Source organism: Sciurus carolinensis, chromosome 2 (genome assembly GCF_902686445.1).
Source record: "Sciurus carolinensis chromosome 2, mSciCar1.2, whole genome shotgun sequence".
Taxonomy (NCBI): domain Eukaryota; kingdom Metazoa; phylum Chordata; class Mammalia; order Rodentia; family Sciuridae; genus Sciurus; species Sciurus carolinensis.
The window spans coordinates 155,711,175-155,724,420 of record NC_062214.1 but is presented as its reverse complement, the minus strand read 5'-3'; the positions used below and the strand labels follow the sequence as shown (position 1 = coordinate 155,724,420).

Here is a 13,246-nt window from a genome sequence, read left to right as displayed (position 1 = left end):
CCAGGATGCACCTGGTTGAAAACAAAATCCCACGTGACCGGCCCTGCGCTCAGGCCATCATGGCGTCTCCCAGTGGGAAGGGAGCCCGGGCGCCCGAGACTCCTGGCTGCGGGCCCCGGCCGCTCGCCCGGGACCTGGTGGACTCTGTGGACGACGCCGAGGGGCTGTACGTGGCGGTCGAGCGGTGTCCCCTCTGCAACACCACCCGCCGGCGGCTGACCTGCGCCAAGTGTGTCCAGAGCGGCGATTTCGTCTACTTCGACGGCCGCGACCGGGAGAGGTACGGCGGCCGCCACGGCCCTATTGTTTCTTCTCTGTCTCTCCGGCCAGGCTATCAAACGCTGGAGCTTAGGGCCCGGGGCCGCCAGTACTGACCCTAATGCCGGGCGTCGGGGGAGGGGTAGTGGCTCTGCGCCGGCGCTTGACTGCCAGTGGACAGAGTCGGGGGTGGTCAGGTGAGAGAAGGTCGCTGTTCCTCCATCACCCACCTGAGAGTTTGACCCCACGGTACTACTGGGTACTAGGGAAAGAGGAATAGAAGATGGTTCTCTGTAGAAGTCTTCCCCTGTTGCTGCCACAGAGTTGGAGTCCTATTTCTTTGCTATACTCCATTCATAAAGCTTGGTTTAACCTTTTTCTGTCTTCGGAAGCACATTCATCATCATCATCATCCTCAAGAGGAGGGATGAGGAGAGAATCAAATAACTGAGAGATACTTGGGCCCTGTTAGTCCGGGTCACAGATGGACCTTGTTATCAGATGAGCTTACTCCAGCGTGTGAACTAAGGATAGCTGGTTGTTCCCTTTCCCTACTCCCTATCTCTGAAGATTATTTTGGATGCCTACGGTTTGGGAGTAGTGTTTTGGCTTTTAAAATTCAGATCAGGAACTGCAAGCCTTTGGAGAAGAAAATTGCATTTAGCAACGTGTTTTGGCTTCATTTGGAAATCTAAACTGAGCCACAAGCCCTCAGCTATGATAATTGAAAAAGCATGATTAGCTGTAAGGTCTTCCATTCCCATACTTTCTTTCAAACACTTTAGTTTCAGTGACAGTAACATATCTGAACTTTCACATTCAAAGAGTTAGCAGTGTATTCTTTTACAATAACCCAGAGTTATCCCCAATTTATTACTGAGAAAACAACACAGTAAGTACCTTGCCTCACATCATACCAACAATAAGGGTAAGGATCAGAATTAAAACCCAGTGTGGATTCGCATACCCATGCATTTAATTACTGGACTCTACAACCTCTAACTTTGGGAATGGTTTGGGTTTCTAGTATTCTTGTGATCATAGATGGAGTTCTTTTCTCTTTTGAGGAGATTTGCACATCATTTTTTAGTTTACATTGATGTACTGGATGACTTTAGGACCCACCCATGTCATAAGTGATAGTTTTAGAAATTAAACCAGTTTTATTACAAGAATATTGGGCGTGAGATGGAAATGTCTAATTGATGTAGTTTATCAAGGGTTTAGTTCTGGATCTTCCCTCCATCTATACTGTTTCTTAGATCTATTCCCATGATTTAAATGCCCACTAGATGCTGGAGTTTACCAGTCATATATCTTCAACCTAGACCTCTCTCAAATTCAGAAAACAGCTGCCTATTCAACATGTGTGTTTAAATTTGTAATAAGTGTCCCACGTTAATATGGCAAACTGAACTCCTGGTTTTACATTTATAAATCTGTTCCTCATCATTCATACCAACTCAGTAAACGGCAATGTCATTCTTCCTTTATGTAGGCCAAAAAAAATCTTCCAGTCCTCTTTGACTCCTTTGTTAATCCACTATTTTTAATCTCATCAACAAACCCTATCTACTCTTCAAAACCTGTCCTAAATCTGATCCTTTCACCCATCACCTGGTCTGATCCACTAGATTATTGCCTCTACATTATGTCTCTACTTCCATCCTTGACTGCCCTGTTATTTAATTTCCTTCTTGTAGTCATAGTAATGCTATTCCTTTATTCTTTTGTTAAAGTTGTCAGCACTTTTCCATTTTACCCAAAGTAAAAACCAAATCCTCAACCAAAGTTCTGTATCATCTGTTCCTCCTCTGATTTAATATCATTTTCTTTTTTTCCCTGCTTTCTTATACCACTGGGGTTTCCTTGTCAGTCCAAGAAAACTCTTTCTCAGGGCCTTTGCAGTCATATTCAGATTGCCAAGAACTTTTCTCCCAAAATATTCAGGACTCTTTGCTTTGTTTAGACCTGTGCTTATGCATTAGAAAGGCTCTTTCGGACCCTCCAGTTAAAATAGTAACCTCTTTACTACTTAACCTGCTTTATTCCTTAGCACTTACCATCATCAGATGGTTCACAGGTTAATTTGTCTAACTGCACACCCCACTCCAGTGACATAAAACTATATGTGGGCAAGACTTTATCTGTTGTACACAGTTCTACCTTCACATAACTCAATAAAGATTTAGGAAATGATTTGAACGAATCTGTTTTAGTATCTTCATCCTGATCCAGAAGCTCAGAAGTTAGCTTAGCCTTCTACTTTTCTCATATTCCCTACATCTAAGTCATTGGCTTGTCTAATTCAGTATGACACCAGAATATATCTTGAATATGTCCATTTCTAATCCAGGCCACCATTATTTCCATCATTATTACTTGACGATCTTTTTCTCAAGACTCCCCCTCCCCTTCTCACAGCGGCTTCAGTAGAAATGTAAAGCAGATAATGCCACTGTTGCTTAAGTCTTTCAATGGCATTCCACTTCATTTAAAATAAAATCCAATCTCCTTGCAAGGGCATATGAAGCCCCCTGTGATTTGGCAGTTGCTTTCTTCTCTAACTTTGACCATAATGTTGAGTTTAAAAATGGGGGTTTTGCATTCATGCTGCATCTAATTAAATCCAAATCCCACAACTTGCTATGTGATTTTGACCAAGTTTCTTAACCTCTTATGCCTTTTTCATTTTGAAAATGATTGGGTGTCAAGTGTCTGGTAATAATTTTACAAAAGCATGCATTTAAAGGGCGTAGCAGAATGTCTAGCAAATATTAGGCACTCAAAAAAAAAAAATGCTTGCCGTGCTCCCCCTTATTTGCTGCTCCACAGTCATGAGCCTTCTGTAAAATCCTTAAACACATGCTGTCTCTTCAGCTTACATCACTTTTCTTCTTGACTGGCACCTTGGCTTTAATCTCCAAACTTAAATGTCACTTCCTCAGTGAGGCCTTCCCTGACCTTCCTCAATAAGGTAAGTTTCTACTTCCATCCTCACCATCATTTGCCATCGTAACACTTAGTTGATTTCTTGTGTGTTGGTAGACATGATGCATAATATTCTTTGAGAAAAATGTCTGCGTCCAGAAAGTAGTTCCATGAAAGCATGACTTCTCAGCAGCAGGAAATGGCACATAGACTATTATCAAAGAAAGGAAAGCAAAACTACTTTTAAAACTTAGGACTTGGGGTGTACCTCAGTGGTAGAGTGTGCTTCCCTAGCATGTGTAAGGCCCTGGGTTTAATCCCCAGCACTGCGAAAACAAAAACCCTTACATGTAAATTCTTTGCTAAATTTTAGCATTAAGGTAAATATTCAGAAAAGGGATTTATTATAGTGGATTTCTTTTCCTGACCAAGAAGAAAAAATGGAGAGCAAATACTCCAACCATTCATAATTTAGAGCTACAAAAGAGAGGTTTGGGGTTCAGTGGTAAAAGGACTGCCACAGAGGTCTGCTCAGCAGCTTTCCTTCTTCTATCTCCTGTTTCTGAACTCCGCATGCCTTTAGAGTAGGGCTTTGGTTTTCTTTGTTTCCAGACATTGCTCAGTGTCTAATAGGATGAAAGAATCTCTTGAGATCCAGAACCACTGTCCTAATAGCCAACTAATTTTTAATGTTTTCTCATTGGGTACCATTATATGCATAAAACATCTGGCAAGTTAGAGGAGAAAGATGGGTCTTTGCTCTCAAGAATTTACACTGACTGCTAGTATTAATGACTTAGCAATTCACGAAAAATGAAATATCAAATAAATTCATGTCACAATAATTCCTTTGACTCCCAAGAAGGGAGCGTATGTCTTTATATACTTCTGTGGACAGTATGAGTTTGGTATATAGATTGGTTGGAAAGATATCCAAACTTAATACTACTTTGTTTTGTGGTATAACCTCATAACTTGGTATCCTCACCCACATCATCCTTCCTTATCTTCCTCCTTGCCCCCACTCTTAAAATAATATTCTCTTTTCTGCTTTTTTGTCCACTTTTTAACTTAGGCTCTCTTAGGGAACAAGGGAAAGGAATATCAGTCATTACCCCCAGTATAATCTTCTGGACAGTTTAAAATTACAGACCTTTTAACAGGAGTATAATTTTCTGGATTATACCTTTATCTGACTCAAAATAGATATTATCAGCATAGATAACTGGTAGATTGAGTAATCTTTCCACCCCAAATTAGGAAGAAATTGGTTACTAGTTCAAGATAGTTGGAGGAATGGGGCCAAGAACATGATCTAAGGAAACCCAGAGAAATCTGTATGCTGTTTTTTTCTTTTTCTTTTTTCATCTCCTTTTGGTACCAGGGATTGAACCTAAGGGTGCTTGACCACTGAACCACATCCCTAGCCCTTTTTATTTTTTTATTTTGAGACAGGTACTCACTGGGTTGCTTAAAGCCTTGCTAGATTACTGAGGCTGCCTTCAAACCTGTGATTCTCCTGCGTTGGCCTCCTGAGCCACTGGGATTACAGGCATGTGCCACCAAGCTCAGCCTGTCTGCTGGTTTAGAAACCATCAATTTTTCAAGTATGGATTAAAAAGACACATTTTAGGACTATCGAGTATTGTGATTACACTTTTGCCAGGAAACAGAAATTCAGGCACTAAACAAACTGAGAGATAGGATAAAGGATGATAAGAAATTTAGATGTTACTGTAAATTTCTGTGCTGATGCTGTTCTTTCTGTAGGAGAGGTCTCAGCCAATATTCAGAAAGTATCCTTTAAATATTGCTGTTCCCCTTCTTGTATCTTTTTGGTTGTCACTTACTGTGACCTATAAAAATCTGTTGTCTTGAGAATTCAATTCTGTGTGCTGCTTCAGCAAAAAAACCCTACAGGGTGGCTGGGCTCCTCATCTTTAGAAAGAGGTAATTAACTTACTGCTGTCTGATCATGTATTTCAGGAAAGTTCTCATCACATCCCATGCAACATCTCAGTAGTAGTTCTACCAATAAATGTGGATTTGATAATAAGAAAATACAGTGTTTTTTTTTTTTTTTTTTTTTTTTTTTTGGTGGAGGTGGTGTGTGTGTGTTTTTGGTACCAGGGATTGAACCCAGGGGTGCTTAACCACTGAGCCTCATCCTCATCCTTTTTCAATATTTTATTTAGAGCCAGGGTCGACCCATTGAATTGCTTAGGGCCTTGCTAAATTGCTGAGGCTGGCTTTGAGCTTGCAATCCTCCTGCCTCAGCCTCCCGAGCCACTGGGATTACAGGGAAAATACAGTTTTTTTTTTTTTAGTCAGTATCACTGGATATCTTTTAGAATTTATAAAAGCTTTCACATTTACTGGCTCATTTGTTCCTTATTACACCCTCATGAGTTATGATCCTATTTTAAAGATAGAAATGTGAGGCTTAGCATTTTGGAGGCTGACTTACTCTTGGTCTATACTAATTCTTAAGTTCTAAATCTGAATTGTATTTTAAAATTGAGTTTAACAATACCAGGAAAGAAAAACACCCCATGTTGTTACACAGCTTGAGCTATATCTCAGAGGGTCATATAAGCTCTAGTAAGCCAAGGCCTGGGGTTGAATCCAGAGAGCCAATGCCCTGAGCCTATGCACCCTACCAAGGTGAGAAGATTCCTGGGGCAGGGTTTGCTTACCTCCAGGTAGTGCCATCTGTTACTTTGCTAGGTTCTAATTATTCCTAGGCCCAACATTCAGAAGATTCTCCCCATTGCCCAGCATATCTACACTTTTTCAAAGCCTGTCATAACCCAAAAGAGTTTTCATAATTTAAAGTCTCCTTCAACCACCAAAGCCCATACAGCATTTGCAGAAAATGAAATGTGATTATAAAAATAATCCTGGGATTTGCTGTTTCCCGTTGATAGGGAAAGTACTGAATTGATGTGTTGATGAAATTGACACTTGCTACAAGCTTAGTGCTCACCCGAGTGTGGCAGAGCAGCCAGTGGCACATCTCAGAGGTCTGGGCTTCTTTTAAAAATTGCCAGAAAGGAGCAGGGTGCTTTAGAGATCTGGGTTGCAGGAAAGGTGTTATTGTGCGATTTTATTGAGTGTTGTGATTAAGTAAGGGAGATTTGATCCTTTAAAATATTTTTCAGGTAAATTCGTTGTGCCTTAGAACTGAAAATGTAGTTCTCTTAAAAAACAAAATCTGTCTAGAACAGATGCTCATGAGTTCTTCCAGAACTGACCTCCCCCAAATAAACAGTATAACCCTGAATCCCAGAAGGCCATTTGGGTGGGTCCTCCACTTGGGAAATAGTAACTTTGTGACAATTTGCTTCCCATTAAATTTTTAAAACATTTTTTTGTGGGGGGGAGCATTATTTTTCTTCAAAAGGTAATTGAATTTGATTAGTTTGAATTTTTATATTGATGAAACATGTAAAACGCATGTGTTTTAGAAAACACAATTTTATGAATATGGCATTTGGAATTTTACAATGTTCAAACATCATAGAAACAAAGTCTCAGTCCTACAACATAGAGGTACCTCTGTTTTAGGTAAGATTACTCCTCAATGTTTTCTTATCTGTGCCGGAATGAGACCACACAATACATACTGTTTTGCAAGGGTGGTTTTTATTTTGCATCTCACATACGTGAACATCTTTCACATCTGTCTTTTCACATCTATTTTACTGTATTACAACTGTAAAATTCCTTTTTAAAATCTAGAGTTAGACTCATTCAGTCACTTCATGAAAAAATGTTACACAAATTATGTTCCCTTTTTTCTGTTTACTATCATGTAAACAAAAATGAATCTATTTCCATTTCTAAAGGATGCCTTAGAGTAAGATGAAATAGCATTGTTTAAAACACATTCTTTTTTTAAGTATTTATTTAGTTATACATGACAGCAGAATGCATTTGGATCCATTGTACACAAATGGAGTACACCTTTTAATTTCTCTGGTTGTACATGATTTAGAATCACACCATTCATGTAATCATACACGTACATAGGGTAATGATGTTTGTAAAACACATTCTTTTTCCATGTGCAGAAACAACACGTAGTAGGACTGTCTTACCCTGGTTTCACTTAGTCTCTTCTCATGGTCTGATTCTATAGTTCCGTTTAATACATAGTAAGATACAAAATAACTCATTGCAGTGGACAAATGGGAGACCAGCATATGTTATGCGTCAAGTATCTGAACCTGATACTTACAGATTTCTCGTATTTAATCCCTATAGCCAAGTTGAATATAAGCATTATTCCTCTTACAAGTGAGTAAACTGTACAGTGGTTTATTTCTATTTTATTAACCTTTCTTACCAGTGGAGAATGTCTGTACTATATTTTGTCATATCCCGAATCTTCTAGTATAAAGTAAAAGAAATATCCTGATAAGGATCATGTTTGTTGCATATCTTATTTGCCTAAAAACATCGGTTTTTTGTATGCCTTAAGGATTTAAGAATGAAGAGATTTAGGTGTAGCTCAGTGGCAGGGTGTGTGCTTAGTATTTGAGAGACCCTGGGTTTAGTCCCCAGCACCAAAAATAAATGAGAAAACTTTGATGGCGAGTAATTGTTAACATATTAGTATTCCATTTCAATAAATATTTACTTCTTTGGCCATCTTTATTTAAATTTATTTTTTAAGCCGCTTTGGCACATAACTTGGTAGTAGAGATAGCTCTGCTTACTGCCTAATTTTTCTCCCTTTTTTAATTTTGTTTTTCTTTCTTTTTTTTTGTACTGGAAAGAGCACTCCACCACTGAACTACATTCCCCAATTCTTTTTTTATTTGTTCCTTACACACCCTCATGAGTTATGATCCTGTTTTCTTAGTAGTTGTTGAGGCTAGCCTTGAACTTGCAGTTCTCCTGCCTCCTCTGCCAGATCACTGGGATGATAGGTGTGCACCACTGTGCCCAGCTCTTACTGCATGATTTCTGTTCTTTTTAAATTTGTCTATTTTTATGCTTAGTCTTGATCAAGAATGGTTAGTCAGAAATATGATTGGAGACAGAGTATGCTCTAATGGAAATAAACTGGGGAAATTGTAAGACCTGTTTGTTCAGATTCTTCTCTGTGGCTTTGTGTCTTCAGAGATAAGGATGTTCCTGTCCTCCTAGTGTGGGGAGGGCATCTCTCAAATGAGTCTCAATAACTTGATTTCAGAGGTTCAGTCCATGGTTGGTCGACTCTGTACCTGTGGACTAGAGGTGAGACAGAACATCATGGCAGAAGGACATGGCAGAGGAAAACTGCTCAGGAGGTGATGTCCAGGAAGCAGAGAAAGTGTCATTTAATGCTCTACCACAACTTGTGCCAAAATCAGGGACTGGGAAAGTTCTCTCCCTCTGATCTGAAAGTTAATCTCTCCCCACCCCCATATTTAAGAACCCGGGGTATGATGTGTCTCAAGAACTTTAGATACAGTGGAGGAACTATTTTTTTTTTTTTATAGTGGGGTTGATCCTCAGAAGTAGAGCATGAGTACTTTTTAATTGTTTGGTGTCTTTTTTTCTTTTTTTAATACCTTTTTATAAAGGTATATATGATTAATATAGAAAACTTGCACAGAAGCACATAGAGAAGGCAATAGATTTTACTCAGATTTTTACAACTTAATATTTTGTTATAATTCCAGTGTTGGGTGTATTCATATATATTTGGAATCATACCATATGTATGTAGTTCTGCTTCTTGAAACAAAGCATGTCATTAAAACATACTCATCTTTGCCTATAAAATATTTTAATTTTCATGGCCATCATAATATTCCTGCTGAACATTAAAATTGTTGCCAGTATTTTGCTATTATGACTGACACCTTCAAACAAATCTTTTTTCATTTCTGATCTGTTTCCTTGATTCCTTCAAAGGCAATACAGTGCCAAAGATTTTGAATTTTTTTTTTTTCAGGTCCTCATTTTTTCTCCCAAGTCACTGCCTTCCGCCACCATACTGCGTAGTGAGCCCAGAGGCACTCTACGACTGAGCTGCATCCCCAGACCTTTTTATATTTTATTTTGAGACAGGTTCTTAAGTTACCTAAGCTGACCTTGAACTTGGGATCCTACCTCAGCCTCCCAAGTTCCTGGAATTATAGGCATGCACTACCACGCCTAGCTCAGAGGAATTTTTTAAAATACATTTTTGTCCATTTGACATGTAGTTGTACTTGTTTATGGAGTGTGATATTTCAGTACATGTATATAATGTGTCAAGACATTTTTGCCTTTCTTAAAATACATTAGTAGTATCTCTCAGATAAGTATTATACACATATAGTCTTAGTATGAGTGAAAGGACTGAGCAGGCCGGTAGAGGGATTAGAATCATTTATGAAGGGTGTTTTGCTTGGGATGTACATAGTAAGTGCTCAATAAGTTGCAGGTGTTTTAGTTCTAATTATTCCTAGTACAGAATTAATAATATGGAGTGCTAATAAAGTGCATGCCCTAGTGCTGTTGTTCTGGTGGTATGGGACAGATTGATGTGAGTGGTCTGAACTGTGGATAGATCCACTCAGTCCCTGTGATTGTAGCTAGGGAGCAGAGTGGAATTAGAGTCTTAATCACTGCCTCATTAGCACACTTTATCTCTGTTACCCGTTTGGTGTGTTGAAATGTTTTGGTGTTTAGGAAAAAGTAATTTTTTTTTTTTTTCTCAAAGCCCAGTTCCCTCTGCCTGTAATACCTTCCTTCCCTTAACAGGGCCAGCTATAACTTACAGCTCGACTTGGAAAGATCTCACTCCCAGAAAGCTCCCTCTTGAGACCTGAGCTGGGTTGTATGTTCTCTCTTACCACTAGGTTCTTGGACCACATCCTCTCCTAATTCTCATCAGTCTCTACTGTGGGGTGGGGTGGGGGGTTGGGGACTGTGAAAGTCATTTGGAGTAGTTTGTGGGTGATGGTGGGATCAGACATAGGACCTCATACTTGCTAAGCAAGTGCTCTACTTTGAGCTACATCCCAGCCTAAGGGAGTAATTTATTTTTAATGGGAAAAATAAATCATGAAAATATGGAAGAATTTAGGAAACAACAAAGTCAATTTAAGGGAGTACTTTCGGGGAGTTAAAAAACCCTGAAATCTTCTAAGTATGGAGGAACTTAGTATGTAATATGGAAGGGTTTTTTTTTTGTTGTTGTTGTTGTTTTGTTTTTGTTATTGGGGATTGAACCCAGGGGCACTTTACCACTGAGCTACATCTCCAGACCTTTTAAGTTTTTATTTTGAGACAGGGTCTTGTTAAGTTGCTGAGGCTGACCTCAAACCTTCACAACTCCTGCCTTAGCCTCCCAATTTGCTGGAATTGCAGGCATGCACCACCACACCCGGGTGGAAGGTATTTTTTAATTGGAAGAGAAACTATAGGAAATAGTGTTGTAAATGCCATGGAACAGGTTCACTGGTAGATTTCTTTCAGAAGACATCACAAAAACTAGAATAATGAAAGAAGCAAACAAAAGGGTAAGGGTTTATGTAACTTTAATGATATCCATTCAGTGAAATGCAGTCTGGTAAAGATAGATCAGTGTGTTTTGGCATGGAAAAAGGTACAGATATTTTGAGACAAATCCAACTTGAAAAACAGTATGTAAAATGTGAATCCACCTCTCTCTACCTACCATTTAAGATAAAATATGTTTGAACGTAGTGACCGTCTTCTCAGTTCTTTCTTGTAAACCATATTGAAAATAGAGAATGGTGAGGTGAGTCCATTTCCATGAGTGGTGGGATGGAGAATGCAAAGAATGGATGAGTGTAACAGAGTGAGCAATTGACATGTCATGTGGATCCAGCTACCTTCATAATAGCATCTGCTGGTTAGCTTTGTTAGTGCCACCTCTTCTTAATTTCCTTCATGAGGGTTAACATGATTCAGGAAGTATTTCATCCAGTAGAAATCATTATCTGTTGTTATTCCTACTGTCATCTGTATGTTTGTTTTTAAGGTGTGTATGCGTGCGCGAGTGTGCGTGTTTCTAACAAAGCCCATGAGAATGAGCCAGCTCAGGGTAAAGCTGGACATAGTTGTCTTTCATCCCAGGTGGTTTTAGTGCAAAGTGGCTCTTTTCCAGCAGACCCAAAAGAACTTTTATAGGTCCTGAGAGCAAGATTTTATCCTTTGTGTGTGTCCCTTGCTTGGTTGGATAGTCTTGAGTTTGTCATTTCCTTCAGAGTATTAGAACACAAATCACCATGTTGTCTTAGACATAAAATACCACATTAGATTTTCATTTTTGATACAAGGAAACAGGAGTATGTAACAAGTGATATATTTGAGAATACAAGAATAGCAGAAGAATACATGATTAGATTTCTTAGGAAATATTCTGGAGGATGCTTTGTTAGGCACACAGAAAATGCCTGATAAGCCAGTTATAAATCTGTGGGCTTGTCTACATTCTGCGTTAGTTTCTGAGTTTTCTAATACTGTTTCATGCAGTTGCCATCTTTTGGACATTGCAGTGCTATCCAGTAGAACTTTATGCAGTGATGGAACTGTTCTGTGTCCATTCTGTCTCAATAAGAGGGGGTGCCTGTTGGTTAGTTCAGCCGAGGAACTGAAGATTTAAATTGTCACATTATAAATTTATAATTCTGTCACATATTACTTGATTTGCTTTTTTGATATGTCATGTGTTTTCAGTGACTATTAAATGGTAGGGTCACAATTAGATCATTTTATCCTTTACATTAAGAAATAGATGTCTTTGGTATATTTCAAAGTGAGGATTATAGAATTAGTATTTTAGAGAGATTCTTTGTCCAGATTATTTTTAGGGATGTGATGGTCCTGCTAAATTGCTTTTATTTATACTAGGGATTCAGGAGATGGCCAAAGCCTATTTTTGGACTCAATACCTTGTCACTGTGGCATGTGTCATTACCCTGTTCCCTTGAAAATAGTGACCCACTCCTGGCTCAGTTCATAATCAGTTGCATGCTGTTAGTTGTCCTTTCTATCCCCCCAAGTCCTAATTAAGCAGCAAACCACATTTAGGGGCTCAGTAGTCACATGTGGCTGGTGGCCACCATATTGAACGGCACAGATGTGAAAGATCTGAATGACACTGCCAGCTAACCCACAATTTAGACATTGTACCCAGTAGCTGTGAAACACTCATTGTTTCCAGTACACATGGAACTTTCACAGAGGCAGACCATATGCAGCGCCTTGAGACACACTAATCAAAACATTAAAGTCTGAGTACACTGTGTCTACATCTGAGTTAAACTTGAAAACTTTAACAACAAATTACCAAGAAAAGCCTATATATCTGGAAACTAAACAATACACTTCCAAATAACTTATGGGGCAAAGAAGGAATCTGCTGGAAAATTCGGAATTTTAAACTAAACGATAATGAAAATATATCAGAAATTTTAGGCTGTAGCTAAACAAGCAGAGAGAAGTTTTAAACTATATTAAAAAGGAAGAAAGCATTCACAACAACATGAATGGAGCTGGAGATTATTGGGTTAAGTGAAATAAGCTAGACACAGAAAAAAAAAGTGCCACATGATCTTATGGGTAGAATCTAAAAAGGTTATTAGTTCGTAGAAATCGAATAGAATGGTGGTTACAAGAGCCAGAGAAAGTAGGCGGGGAAGGAGGTATGGAGAGCGGGTGCCAGTGGGTACTAAATTATAATTAGATAGGAGGAAGAAGTTCTGGTGTGCTGTTGCACTGTGGGATGACTATAGAAAACAATTATGTAATTAAAATTATTTTTGTAATGGAAGCCTTCAAGCCAGGCATGGTGGCACATCCCTGAAGTCCCAGCAATTTAGGAGACTGAGGCAGGAGGATCAAAAATTCAAGGCCTGCCAAATAAAAGTTCAATCCCTAGTACCAAAAAAAGAAAAAAAGAAAGAAAGAAGAAAAAAAAAAAAGTTCAAGGCCAGTTGGGCATAGTAGCACATAATCCCACCTACTGGGAAAGCTGAGGCATGAGGATCACAAGCTAAAAGCCAGCCTCAGCAACTTAGCGAGGCCATGTCTCTAAATATAAAAAAGT

The 13,246-nt window shown here is 38.9% G+C and overlaps 1 protein-coding gene across 1 annotated transcript in view; it reads left to right on the top strand.

Annotated features, from left to right (window-relative positions):
* Nucleotides 1-52: 52 nt before the first annotated feature.
* Nucleotides 53-13,246, top strand: part of Atg14 (autophagy related 14) — a 45,399-nt gene continuing 32,205 nt past the window's right edge. The window contains exon 1 of the mRNA XM_047541752.1: nt 53-280. Coding sequence (XP_047397708.1) covers nt 60-280 — 221 coding nt within the window. The 5' untranslated portion in view covers nt 53-59. The remainder of the gene's footprint in view (nt 281-13,246) is intronic.